This window comes from Electrona antarctica (assembly GCF_951216825.1).
Source record: "Electrona antarctica genome assembly, chromosome: 3".
Lineage (NCBI taxonomy): Eukaryota > Metazoa > Chordata > Actinopteri > Myctophiformes > Myctophidae > Electrona > Electrona antarctica.
Genome location: NC_136808.1, coordinates 22,870,851 through 22,886,124, shown reverse-complemented (window position 1 = coordinate 22,886,124; position 15,274 = coordinate 22,870,851). Strand labels below are relative to the sequence as shown.

General features: G+C 41.8%; 1 protein-coding gene across 1 annotated transcript in view; it reads right to left on the bottom strand.

Moving 5' to 3' along the window:
* Window positions 1-15,274, bottom strand: part of LOC306920069 (CD82 antigen-like) — a 57,228-nt gene that overhangs the window by 33,478 nt on the left and 8,476 nt on the right. Inside the window, exons 2-3 of the mRNA XM_079496685.1 lie at window positions 4,604-4,678; window positions 1,920-1,992 (exon numbers count right to left, since the gene is read on the bottom strand). Of these exons, the coding sequence (XP_079352811.1) occupies window positions 1,920-1,992; window positions 4,604-4,666 (136 nt within the window). The 5' untranslated portion in view covers window positions 4,667-4,678. The remainder of the gene's footprint in view (window positions 1-1,919; window positions 1,993-4,603; window positions 4,679-15,274) is intronic.

Sequence of the window (15,274 nt, the reverse complement as noted above, 5' to 3'; positions counted from 1 at the left end):
CAAGTGGATTAGTGGGAGAAATCCCAGTGGGCTTTAAATCCAGCCTCAAAAACATGTTCAATTGGATTCACGCCACATGGCTTAGAAATTAATCTGAAAACAACGAACATACTGTATAAGGACCTGGCGTATGGACGGCCCATACTTACAACATACTGTATAAGGACCTGCCGTATGGACGGCCCATACTTACAACATACTGTATAAGGACCTGGCGTATGGACGGCCCATACTTACATACTGTATAAGGACCTGGCGTATGGACGGCCCATACTTACAACATACTGTATAAGGACCTGGCGTATGGACGGCCCATACTTACAACATACTGTATAAGGACCTGGCGTACGGACGGCCCATACTTACAACATACTGTATAAGGACCTGGCGTATGGACGGCCCATACTTACAACATACTGTATAAGGACCTGGCGTATGGGCGGCCCATACTTACAACATACTGTATAAGGACCTGGCGTATGGGCGGCCCATACTTACAACATACTGTATAAGGACCTGGCGTATGGGCGGCCCATACTTACAACATACTGTATAAGGACCTGGCGTATGGACGGCCCATAGAACATACTGTATAAGGACCTGGTAGGTTGAATTTAAATATAATATCATAATGAACCCATTTAGACCTGATTCTACAAAATGTCAGTTTTCTGAAAAACCTATGTTTCTGTGTCAGTGGTTCTAAACCTTTTTCATGTCAAGGACCACCAGAATTATCTGTAATTGGCCGCGGACCCCCATCTGAAAATATGTTGTTCCAGGGACCCCCCCAGAAGCAAAGAAGGTTCCCGTCCTGAATGGGTTATAGTAGATCTGCTAACAGTTGCCCTGGCCTACACTAAAATGTCTCCAGCGGAAATAGTGATCTACAAGCTCACAGTGAGCTCATATGGAAACTTATGAAAACGACACAATGGGTCCATAAATATACAAAACAAACAAGAGCGACAATAAGAACACAGAGAGAGCCTAATGTTGTAGATAATATATTTCTACTGACTTGTTAACCCCAGGATAGGGAAAGTAGAGCTCATGTAGTTTAAAAATTAAAAATGTAACAATCTACGTAAAACGTCCCACTAAATATAACCAGTCTATTGAAGTCAGTTTGCATCCACGCAAATCTTTTTGCCAGGTTTATTGTTGTCCAATCCTCACGTCTCGTGGATTTATAATACGTCACATAATCAAGCCAGGTGATGAGCAGTGTTGATTTCGTCGACGAAAAATGTTCGTCGACTACCTTTTTCCACTGATGAAAACTAAATGGAAACTTAATGAAAACTAAGCTATGATGACTAAAACTAAGACTAAATATACTGACAATTTTGTCAACAAATAAAAACTAGACTAAAATGTTAGGAAGGGACTAGTGGACAAGAGATCCAGTATGAGTCATTTTACAATTAGTTGCATGCTGAAAATAGACGATCTACAAGCTCACAACTCTATTTTCAGCAAGTAAAAAAAAAATCACACCCGTGTGAACTGAGTGGTGCCCCCCCCCCCCCCCCCCCTCTCATTAGCAGGCAACAGTGCAGCACTATCTCTCTCTCTATGTTTCTGGCACAACAGCGCCACTTTTGCCCCTACTGGTACATAGTAACATAGTCACATACATAGTCACAGTAGGTTAACACTGACATTGCTGTTCCTTGGAGTGGTTGCACCACTCAAAAAACAGCCATTACAACGACATCAAGGCCTGCCAAAATACATTTTGGTCGACTAAATCAACTGTAGATTTAGTCGACTAAAATCTTATATTTACTCGACTAAAACTAGACAACACTAAAACATTGACTAAAATGTGACTAAAACCATTCAAGAGACTCTTGACTAAAACTAAAATCTAAAAAACTGCTGCCAAAAACAACACTGGTGACGAGGACACTCACGTAGTACAGCGAGGAAGCTCTGATTGTCCAGTAGCAGCCACAGTCCAAAGCCCATGATGATCGCTCCAAACAGCTGCAAGAACAACAACACACATGTAGTCATGTCAATATGAATCCTCTGTCTGTAGGGGGCGCAACAGTTAATACAAATAATCCATTTCATTGATTACAAAACATATATATAATAAATAATCAATTTGGAGGGAAGAATTTATTAGAATATTCTCCACAAACGGTTCCAAAATGTCCAACAGCATCACGTGTCATGACGACGTCGTTCGTTATACGGCGAAGTATAAAATAAGTAATCAGACTTAAGTAATCAGATTATGTTTAGTCGATTATTTTAAAAATATCGCTTGCTAAAAGAACTCACTTTCAACATTATTCGATTAATGGAAAAAGAAAATAATTGGATAGTCGCATCCCTATAGTCCTCCGACCATGCACTTACAAAGCTATGCAATGTGCATGCCTTCACCATATGGACACACACACACACACACACACACACACACACACACACAGCTAAGGGTCTGAGAGGCCCTCTCTAAGCCTAACCCTAGACCCTGTTCAACACAACTCATTTTCTCTGTAGTGTAAGACAGTGGTTTTCCACTGTACGACGGCCATTATTCATTAGGGCCACGGAGCACCAATTTGATGAGATTTTAGCCTCTCGGATCCAAAACGTTGAATATTTTGTTGTCATTGGATAAGACTGTGTTCACAATTACATGCCGTACTGATGTGGTGATCAAAATAACAATTCTTCTACGATCTTCTAATTGTGTCGACTTCTTGTAAATTAAAATAATGTCGATTCTTAAAAGGATCCCTGGCTAATAAGAGAAATATGCCTTAAAATATTATACTTGCCCTCTAAAACTAAAATAAAAAAATAAAAACACCTAAAATATTGTATTTCTTTCATAAATAAAGAATCTTTCAGTCAAGTTGATGATGTCATATGCCCATGTGTGGTCTAGCCCTATGGAATTATGGAATGCATGTGCTAATAGACGCCTTATCAGACGACGTCACACTGATAAGAAACAGCATGCGCACGCACAAAGGCAGCAGAAGAACACCACCTCTCATAAGATGCAATGGAAAAGTTCTAACTGCACTCACGTGTAAAAAATGCCCGATCAAACTTTCAGATTCTGTTTTTCTCCCAGTGTGGAGGAAGAATGATTAGGATTTTTATTGTGATCTCTCGCCCTTGAAATATATAATCCTTGGTTTCTGTTGTGTTTGAACAATAATAGCAATTCAAAACAGTTGTCCTCAAAACCACACCTCCAGTCGCTGTCATAAGAACGGGAGGTGCGCTTATGAACAACACGGCAGCAGAGCCTATTTGTGCACGGCTGCACGCGCACCTGGAGTCCATCAAGTATAATTTATGCTTCGTCCCGCAATGGTGTCGCGCACGCAGACCTCTACGCTCACAACAGTCGCATCTGCGATGCGATGTGAGCTTGTATATCAGCTGTTCTCTGTGCGCAATACTGTTGGGCTTTGAAGTATAAATGTCTCCTAGGGTGCACCTCACTAGCCAACTCACAAGAGGAGGTTGAATGGACCGAAACCAGCGCTCCCCAAAACAACAGGTTTGGAGATCTGTTGGGAATTGATTACCTGAAACAGTCACCCGTGTGCCCAGTCCCAATGTTTGTAAACAAATAATTGGTCTATAAAAAACAACTTAATACTTCCTAAAGTTAATATGAGCATCAAAGCAATGTTTAAAATATTTTTAGCACGTGCATTCCATAATTCCATAGGGCTGGACCACACATGAACATATGACATCATCAACTTGCGACAGGAGCAGTCCCTATTGAGTGAAAGATTCTCTATTTATGAAAGAAATAAAATATTTAACCCATTTAGGCCTGAGGACGATTCTAAAAACACCTCTAAATCCTGACCTAAGTTTTCTGAAAAACTTTTATATAGCAGCATCAAAAATGTTACATTTTTGAATACTGTACAGAACCCCAAAATGGGTTCCCGGCCTGAGGGGGTAAAACACCAAAAGGGATTCCCGCCCAGAAAGGGTTAAGGTGTTTTGATTTTATTTATTTAGTAATAGATGGCAAGTATAATGTTTTAAGACATATTTGTCTCATTAGCCAGGGACCTTTTAACAATAACTTTGAGAGCCGGGTCCATTTGGTTTCATTATACGCTCTCAAAGAGTTAAAGTTCTATAAGGGTCCATTTGGTTACCAACTCCCCATCATTTAGCTGCATTGGGGACCACCTGGAACCCCCTCAAGGCCCACTGGGTGGTCCCCGGACCACTGGTTGAAAACCACTTCTCTAAGCCTAATCCTAGCCCCTCGTTCACAGAACTAATTTTCTCTGTAGTGAAAGAGTACGGCTCAATTCAAGCATTACATCTGCAAGGCACTGCAATTAACAGAGAGAGAGAGAGAGAGAGAGAGAGAGAGAGAGAGAGAGAGAGAGAGAGAGAGAGAGAGAGAGAGAGAGAGAGAGAGAAAGAGACACACAGACAGTTAAGAGGACAGACAGACATACACAGAGAAAGGGACAGAGGAAAAAAAAGCCTGATTTATGCTCAAATAACTGATTTGGGTGCCTAATGAATGAGCAGTGTTATCTCACACACCCACCACATTCATGAATATTCATGAATACCCCAGTATACTCACAAAGAAGATGAGGTTGAAGAGAAACAGGAAGTACTTTGTCACCATCATGCAGCCTTTCGCCATGATGAGAGAGATCTGCAAAACGGAACATTTTATTAGGAATCAAAAACACTGCATTACAATCAGAACAACGATGCTAGATCTACAGACTATGGATGCATGACTCATCGGTAGCGTAATTGGTCATATCGGCAATAAAAATGCCATATCTGTATCGGAACGGTCTCAAACTTATACCGATTATTTAATCGGTTTTCACCAGCAAAGAATAAATAAAAATGAAAAACAATTCTACATTTAATGTGTGTACTCATCTCATTCAGTAGTCATTCAGTTGTGAGAACAGACACAAAGAGTATAGGCTATTTATTGATTGATTTAATACTTTATTAACAGGCTTTGGGCCAATAAGCCCCTATAGGGCCTATAGGCTTGTTTCCATTGTGGTCCTCTGTATAATATCGGAATCGGTCAGAATCTGTATCGGCAGATATGACCCTGCACATAATCAGAGATCAGTCAAAATTTCAGAATCGTGCACCTCTACTACAGACATGAAATTACATTTGAACACAACTATAGTATGTCGGCTACTTGGACGCTGCAGTACTTTTGCAGAGGTAAATAAGTTTGTGGAAACAGTGGAAATTCCTGGAAATTGTGACCATAGGTCACAGTTTACCATGAAAACCTGCATTTCATGTCAGTCCGTCAGTCAGTCAGTCAGTCAGTCACGCCTTGTGACACGCTCCATATATGGCCGTCTCCAATGCCATATCTGAAAATCACGACACTGACCTCATCCAACCCTGGATACTAGCCATACATTGAGAAGACTGGTTTATTTAATGTTGTAATTGGTGACAGCTCTACACTTCTTAACGCTCTTAAACCCCATTCATTGCAATGAGTTGAACACTGTGCTCCGTCCAGCAAAGCGACACAGTCAGGCACCACAGATGCTCTGTGGGCTCAGCGCAAAATCGTGGGCAAAGTTCAGTGTGGCTGAAATCTATCTGACCGGAGTGACCGCTGCACGCTATGAGGAGGGGAAACTGAAGCACCATAAATAGATAGGCCAATCTAAGCTAAAAAAAAAAGGTGGTGACCCAAAAGAAATTGCAGTAGTAACTAGTAATCGTTCAACGTTTTTATGATCCGGCCATAGCCACTTGCCCAAATGTGATGACCTCATCACATTTGTGAGTGTTTTTCGTGCGGAACCAATGCTTGCAATTGATTTGGAATCATGAATATCCCTTATAGTTTGACATGTCACATGCTACTTAACCCATTCTGGGCGGGAACCCCTTTTGGTGCATTATGTTATACTCTACAAGCTCGTAGCGCGGCACTCTGCTATTTTTTTTAAATCGTGAAAATGTGGCGCAAACCTTTGAATATATATTCTTTCAGAGCGAATGTTTTGAACTCAAATCTTTGCTTCTGGATGGTCCCTGGAACAACATATTTTTAGATGGGGGTCGGCGGCCAATTACATATATATATTTGGGGGTCCTTGACATGAAAATGTTTGAGAACCACTGACATAGAAACATGGGTTTTTAAGAAAACGGTCAGGATTTAGAAGACATTTTGTAGAATCGTCCTCAGGTCTAAATGGGTTAAAGCATAATTTTAAATGTTTGCCGTATAGGTTTTCAAGGTACCCCAACGTTCAACCCCTGAATTTACCATGATCCACAATTTATAGAATAATCAATTTTGAATAAAGCCCTATCCACACCAAAGGGTCACCATGCAACTCCTTGGGTCCAAACGGTTGCACAGAGTTAACGCTAAGACCGTCTCGACCCTTTGGTGTGGTTTGGGCCATTGAATTCCACGCGTTGAATCACTAGGGTCAACGTGGGTCAACGTGCAACAAGACATATCACACCGCAGGGACAACGCTAAACGTCTTGACCCTATGGTGTGGTTAGGGCTTTAGATTGACTGGCCTGCCATCAGGACTGAGGGCTGCCATTTTCATCCTGTACTTCTTTTAATACATCATAATAATATGATAAACAATAATGGACTAGAAGTCTGACTTAATTGTTTTATCCTCCATTGTTGTTGAACATTGTTGTCCTTTTAGCATTCCATGTGTTAGAAGTGTACTTTATGAAAAACCTCATGTTTCTATATCAGTGGTTCTCAAACTATTTCATGTCAAGGACCCCAAAAACTATATGTAGCCGCCAACCCCCATCTGAAAAAAGAATTGTTCCAGACCCCCCCCCCCCCCCCACCTCCCCTGCCCAAAAGCAGAGGTTTGAGTTAAAAACATTCGCTCTGAAAGAACATACAAGATTTGCGTCACATTTTCACGAGTTTTCAAAAAATAGCAGATCTACAAGCTCATAGCGCGGCACTCGGTGCTGCGCTATGAGATTGTAGATCTGCTATTTTTCAATAGCTAAAGCATAACATAAGGCTTAAAACACCAAAAGGGTGTTCCCGTCCAGAATGGCACAACAGCTGCTTGTATGTACAGTAGGAAGGCAATAGGTACAGTCAGTGTATGATAAACATTAGCCCTATATTGGCTCGTATTCCATACATTACATTTACGTTTCCATACATTAGGTTTATTAGTCCCAGGTGGGAAATTATTCAGTTGTCATGACAGTGCCGCAGTTATGAAACACATTGCATAGTACACTGTACTGTACAAGCAATGTGTGGAATATCAGCCAACGGCCGTTCTAGGGCAAGATAATCATAAAAGGTTGTGTTCCCCCTTCAATAGCACAACAAAATGGTGCATTTATAGGCCACACTCACACGTAAGACACACGCAAGACACATTGTGTCTTGCATGTTGGGAGTGGCATGGCCGCCTCAATGCATTTCCAATGGGAGTCACATGGTTTGAAGACAAAATTGTTGCATGGCTGTTGCATGGCTGTCTTCTGCCCTCCCCCATGCAACAAGGTTGTGTCTTCAAACCATGTGACTCCCATTGGAAATGCATTGAGGCGGCCATGACACTCCCAACATGCAACACACAATGGGCAGTATTATGCGTGTCTTAAGTACCAGGTCTTAACTTAGGACCTGGAGGCGTGATCAATGCCATTTGGCTATTCTGAGTGGCCAAACAGCATTGACCACGCCTCCAGGTCTTAAGTTAAGTAATAAGACCTGGTACTTAAGACACGCATAATACTGCCCAATGTGTCTTGCGTGTGTCTTACGTGTGAGTGAGGCCATATAGCGCCTTTATCCAGGGCGCTTTACAGAGATTGTGCATTTATACATTCAACCGTTCACACACACATTCACACACCTTTACATAGATTGTGCATTAACATTCACCCATTCACACACATTCATTTTTACATAGATTGTGCATTACATTCACCCATTCTCACACAGATTCACACACAGATGCCGGGGGAAAGGCACCAACCTGCACATCAGGAGCAATTAGGGGTTCAGAGTCTTGCTCAAGGACACTTCGACACTAACTCTGGCACAATGTCCTGCACATAATGCAAGAGGTAGCAGGACATTGCTTTACTGAAAACGAGTGCTTCCAAACATGGCCACGGTCTGCAAATGGTCAATGGAGATCTGGGTGAAATAAAGGAGGGGGGGGGGGGGGGGGGGGGGGCTGGTGTTGTGGAGCCAGATAAGGGCAGGCAGCTGACTGACCCATATTCCTACTGGTGCAGTAAATGGGTTACCGTCACAACAGTAGTTGTGCACATTTTTGGGGGGGACGAAGAGAAAGAGAGAGATGGTGTGTGTGTGTGTGTGTGTGTGTGTGTGTGTGTGTGTGTGTGTGTGTGTGTGTGTGTGTGTGTTGAGGGGGCTCTAGGCGGTGATTCTGGACAGCTGGAAAGTATTAGACTATAAACAACAGAACAGCCAGAAATTGCCAGAATCTCAGGTCACCCCACTGCGGCAGTCTAGAGATTGTAATGTCTGCTAAATGCATTTCAAGCTACAGTGTGTCACAGTGTCTTATGGTATAAAGCGTGATGTTTTTAAGTCTTAAAATCAGCTCTCCTAAATTCACCTATAAACATAATAAGGCTGGGGTTTATGAATTATAACACTCATTGCGATACTCGTTTGTTCCGGAATGTTTTAGTGTTTAGTCGAGTTTTAGTCGACTAAATGTCATAAGGTTTTAGTCGACTAAATCTAGTTGATTTAGTCGACTACAATGTATTTTGGCGGGCTTTGATGCCGTCGTAATGACTGATTTTACACTTCACAATGTTCGATCTACAAGTTCACAATGTAAACTTGTAGATGTAGATTGACTATTTTCAGTGTAAAATGACATACTGGATCTCTTGTCCACTAGTCCCTCACTAACATTTTAGTCTAGTTTTTATCTGTTGATGAAATTGTCAATACATTTAGCTTAGTTTTAGTCATCATAGCTTAGTTTTCATTTAGTTTCCAGTTATTTTTCATTGCGATACTCCTTCCTGGGGTTGATCGGTCTTACTTGGGCTACGGCACAATATGTATACTGGCTTCAAGTGGCTCTCAAACGTTTTTTAATCAGATCCAGTATCTGCAAGCATGAATTAATAATGTCCAAGTCAGCCGACCGACCGTGACACACAATGTACGACGGCAACAGTACAACAAACCTAAAATCTTATACCGTACAGCAGTGGTTCCCAAAGTGGGGTCTGGGGACCCCCAGGGGTCTGTAACCCTGAGAGTGTACAAATGGATATACATACTGTTGACTTTTTCATGAGTCATTTTCAACAAAAAATACTTATAACACGCACAAATAAATTGCATTAAACAGTGCTGCCGGGCGGGTCTTTGCGCAACGCCTACAGAGTGGCACAAAAACTACTTTCTGGCTTTGACAGCCCACACATGCAAACAGAAAAGTCTTATCTGATAAGATTACATCTTGTCTGGGTCATGTGACTGATGATGAGTGATGTGCACATATCTGAAAAAGCACAGGACAATGGGGGTAAAGACTGATAAAGAATGCCGATAGCCTGGGAGTTTAAATGACAGCGAGTGGCCCCAGCCTGTCCCAATTTGATATAAAAATAATATGTAAGCGCCGTCAACAGGCTGTCAGTCAGTCTATGAAAGAAATACCAACTAAAGGGACCATCATGGGGTGCCCGCTGGCCTAGCGGTCCAGGGCGCATGCCAGCGTGTCGCGTGTTCGAGTCCCGTTCATGACGACCTTTGCTGCATGTCTCTCCATCCCCATCTTGACCAGCTCAGTGGCCTTGTGGTTTGAGTGTCCAACCCTGAGATTGGGAGGTCGGGGTTCGATCACCGGCCGGGTCATACCAAAGACTGTAAAAATGGGACCCAATAGAGCACCGAAGTATGACGTCAATATCGGTAGAGGGCGCAAATCCACGTTCATGTACTTTTTATCTGCATTGTAATCCCCATAGGGGGATTTTAGATCACCTCATATAAGAACTATGTTTGAAATATAAACATGTCATCCAGGCCGTTCACTCATATGGATATGAAGAATCAACTGACTGAGAGAAAACGCTATTGTTACTGCTACTGAATTAGTTACATTTTTGCTAGAAACAGACTATCATATATGAGTGACTGACTGTCAACGATACAGAGACACCTCCCTGACAATAACACCGAGACAGCTCGTTTATTTTTAGACCACACCGCTTATATGAAACGATTTTAAGAACACCCCATGTTATTATCCATAGAGAAAGAGCGAGTGACGTCAGGACTTCGGCGCTCTATGCCTCCCTGCTTGGCACTCAGCATCAAGGTTTGGATTGGGGGTAAGTCCCTGCGTCATACTAGCGTCATGTCCAGGGGGTGTACTTGTGCATAAAGCTGCCTCACGCTACAGAAACAGGAGATAGGCTCCTGCCCGTGTGGGCGTCATGGCTCGGCAAGGCTACTTTGCTACTACTTCTCCCCCATCTCTCTCTCCTGTCAATCTCCACTTGTATCAATAAAGGCAGAAAAGCCACACAAAAAAAGAAATCTTAAAAAAAGGGACCATCATGATAGGACTATAGTCTACATACAGTTGTGTGCACAGGCTAATATTATGAAATCATAATGAGAACAAAGCAGAGATCCGGGCACACTTGGTTAAAAAGGAGGAAAACTTTTATTCAACAGACATGTTTCGACCTATACGGTCTTCATCAGGGCTGATGAAGCCCTGATCTCCGGGGATCCCAGGAGCACCATTTTACTATCTTTACATTTTGTATACCTGCACACCTCCTGAGCTTCCTTGCCTCATAATGAGATATGTTGATAGAACTTGGAGAGGGAAGTCTGGAACACTCTGGTGGAGCTGTTACCCCCGCGACCCGACTACGGATAAGCGGTTGAAGATGGATGGATGATAGAACTTGCCACTCTATGAACGGGGGCCACTGACTGGAGTAACACACTTTGGTAGGTCACCAATTTCCGGCATAACAAGCAACCAATGAAACTTGCAAATTGTGATATATGTGATGCCACATTCCACGTGCCACACTTGCTTCTCTCACCTCACCTCTCAGCTATCCCGTAACCCCAGAGGGTCGTTGGGGCACCACAGACCATCTGTTGACCTGCTCTCTCCATCCCTCTGTCATCGCCTCACTGACTTTACAGCAGTGTTGTTTTTGGCAGCAAATTTTGATTTTTAGTTTTAGTCATAGTCTCTTCAATAGTTCATTTAGTTTCAGTCACATTTTAGTCACCTGGAATGTTTTAGTGTTAAGTCTAGTTTTAGTCGACTAAATGTCATAAGATTTTAGTCGACTAAATATACAGTTGATTTAGTCAGCAAAAATGTATTTTGGCGGGCCTTGAACACTTGCTGAAAATAGCCGATCTACAAGCTTGCGACGCGTTTTGAGCTTGTAGATCTGCTATTTTCAGCATGAAACAAAGTGTAAAATGACTTATACTGGATCTCTTGTCCACTAGTCCCTTCCTAACATTTTAGTCTAGTTTTTATTTGTTGACGAAATTGTCAGTATATTTAGTCACAGTTTTAGTCATCATGGCTTAGTCATTATTTAGTTGTCAGTGAAAAAAGGTAGTCGAGGAACATTTTTCGTCATAGTATTAGTCGACGAAAACAACACTGGTTTCAGTGAGTCCATTCACTTGCTTAGGGATCGATATACTGTCTCCCTCTATCTCTCACAAATTTTAAAACAGTCAAAAATATAGTACTGTGATGATGTGTTGCTGTATACACGCACGGTCTAGACAAGCTACACGTGTAAATCAAAATGGAATCAGAAATATAGTAAATCAAATTGCCTGAGTGAGTGCTGTGCAAATGAAAGCAGCCTCACTGCCTCACAGGGAGTGACAACTCCATAAGACAGTATGATATCATTAACTGCAATCTTTAAAGTCTTCGCCAAATACCATCAACACTAGTACTTCACAAAAAAAGCAATGTTGGTGTAACTAAGAGATTGTCTGAAAAATATAATTCTTTCATGCATAGATTATCAACCAAGTATTGTTGCATGCCTGCAGCCAAAGGGGAAGGAGGTAATTGGCTAGTAGTGTTGATGATTCCATACGATTCCATAATATGCTATGGCATAGCATATTAATAGACAAAATGACATGGTTGTCTTTGGCCTTTTTTTAGAAATTGAGATCCTTGCCTTGCTGGCAGCAAGCGCAATAAATATGATGCTTATGGGCCTTGTAGCTTGTGAGATCGCGCACACGCGCACACACACACACACACACACACACACACACACACACACACCCCCAACAGTGTCACACAAAAGTAGTGACACTAGCCAATCTACTGCACGTTTTCAACTGCCTTGTATGTAGATCATGTAATTTCAACAAAGACATTTAAAATTTCCCCCCAAATTGATCATTTTTTATCAATTGATGTACTTTTACCGTACCGTACAATTATCGTCATCTATTATTACCGTACTTCAATTACAATTTACAATTTACAATTTAGGCATTTAGCAGACGCTCTTAATCCAGAGCGACTTACATTAAGCAATAACAAAAAGCATGGCATCAATAGTTCCACCCATATTCACAACAGACAGATCTGTTCCGTTTCAACAATATCACCAAATGAGCTATAAAAAGCAGGATCAAAGAAGCTCACATGATGAGATTTCACTTCTGGTTTCATTATGATTCATTCATATGATTCATTCACTTCAACTATTTTTGTTTGCTTAGCTTCCCAGCCCCCGCCCCCCTCGGCCCAGGACTGTACCAGGCACAACCGACTGGTCTATTTGCACCAACCAAGTGACGCAACAGGGCTCAGATAGAAGAATAAACTTGTTAAGCAATAAGAGCAGGTTTCTATCGCTTCGTCTAAATGGGGATTTGTGTGTGTGTGTGTGTGTGTGTGTGTGTGTGTGTATAAATGAAAAAAGGGTCATTATGTATTGTGTGAGAGAGCGAGAGAGAGAGAGAGAGATAGAGAGAGAGAGAGAGAGAGAGAGAGAGAGAGAGAGAGACAAGAAGTCCACACAAAGGGAGGGATGAGGACATGTTGGTCCCACTTCCACTGTGTTACAAAGCGCATCAAATATTTATTAGGCTCCAGGGTGACATCATAGAAATGCGATACATCATCATACTGTATCATGTCAGAAAGTGCCTGTAACTGCTTGCTCAGCGGGTTGCTCTCTCATCAATACTGGAGTTGATTTCTAACTACCGTTGTGTTTAGATCTAGATCCACAGCACAGGTTCTGGTAAAACCAGTGTTGTTTTTGGCAGCAAATTTCGATTTTAGTTTTAGTCATAGTCTCTTGAATAGTTTATTTAGTTTTTAGTCACCCGGAATGTTTTAGTGTTTAGTCTAGTTTTAGTCGACTAAATGTCATAAGGTTTTAGTCGACTAAATCTACAGTTGATTTAGTCGACTACAATGTATTTTGGCGGGCTTTGATGCCGTCGCAATGACTGATTTTACACTTCACAATGTTCGATCTACAAGTTCACAATGTAAACTTGTAGATCGTCTATTTTCAGTGTAAAATGACATACTGGATCTCTTGTCCACTAGTGCCTCACTAACATTTTAGTCTAGTTTTTATCTGTTGACGAAATTGTCAATACATTTAGCTTAGTTTTAGTCATCATAGCTTAGTTTTCATTTAGTTTCCAGTTAGTTTGTCAGTGAAAAAAGGTAGTCGACGAACATTTTTCGTCTTAGTTTTAGTCGACAAAAACAACACTGAGTGGCACTTGGGTCACGACCTAGTGGACAGACAGATATGTGACTAACTGTAGGTGGTTAGAGAAGGTTAGAGGGTTCAGACTGAGATGCATCTTTAGAAATCAGGTTTGAGTTGCATTTGAAACCAACTCTGAATGTTGCTAAACTTCCATGTGACTTTTGTTTCTGTTCAGACTTCATAAAACAAATCAGATTCCATTCTGGATATGGCAAAAAATCTGAAGAGATTTTGGCTGCAGTTCGCGCACGCACGCACGCACGCACGCACGCACGCACGCACGCACGCACGCACGCTTTAAAATGTGTTGTTTTCTTTCTCCAAGACTCTGGAGGAGTGCGGGGGAACACAACAAGACAACAATAAACCCTTTTGTTTTCAAAACTCACACTAGTATGACAACAACCACTTATCCAGCAAATGGCTTTAAATTTAATCTGACAATGGACTGTTGTTTTTTTCTCTTTTTAGAAATATATATATATATGCATTTGTTCTATTGGTGTCCTCCTCCTTTAGTATGTGAACATCAGCCCGCCTGTGATCTAATTGTTGTCGTGTCCCACCAGAGGGGAGGGAACGTCATCAGCATTCAGCTGGTCCAGCCCAGACATGTTGTGACACGTCGGTACGCAGCTTGTAGATCTGTTCTCTCCAGTGTTGATTTTGTCGACTAAAACGAAGACGAAAAATGTTCGTCGACTACCTTTCTTCACTGACGAAAACTAAATGGAAACTAAATGAAAACTAAGCTGCGATGACTAAAACCAAGACTAAATATACCGACAATTTCGTCAACAAATACAAACTAGACTAAAATGTTAGGATGGGACTAGTGGACGAGAGATACAGTACAAGTAATTGTACACTTGGTTGCATGCTGAAAATAGCTGATCTACAAGCTCACAACGCGTCTGTTATTTTCAGCAAGTGTAAAATTAGGCATTTCAAATATTTGCGCCACATTTTCACGACTTCAATAGCTAAAGTATAATATAATGCTTCAAACACCAAAAGGGGTTCCCATCCTGAATGGAGTAAGCAACACCCCCGCATGTTGGAAGTATAAATTAAGCTACCAGACATTTAACGTCCACACACACACACACACACACAACTTGACTGACAAGTACTCCCACTTTCCCCAGCCGACGACAGACCACTCAACGGACACCCCTCCTCAACTACCCCCCGCCCCCCCTAACACCAGGGCCCCAACTGGAGTCCTCCACCAAAACAATGGCTGCTTTCAGACACTATTTTCTCAGCAGCAACAAAAGGAGAAACTTGACCCACGAGTAATACACCAGCCTTACAATTCTCTGTAGCTCAACAACAACAACCCGCAAACTTATTTTTTTTCGCTGAGGGACACATTTTAACAGATTTGTGGAATACTTATAAATCTATTCTGCAAGCACATGGGTCATTCTACCCTCCGCAGTAAGCACTAAGCAGGCCTGATAGGAAC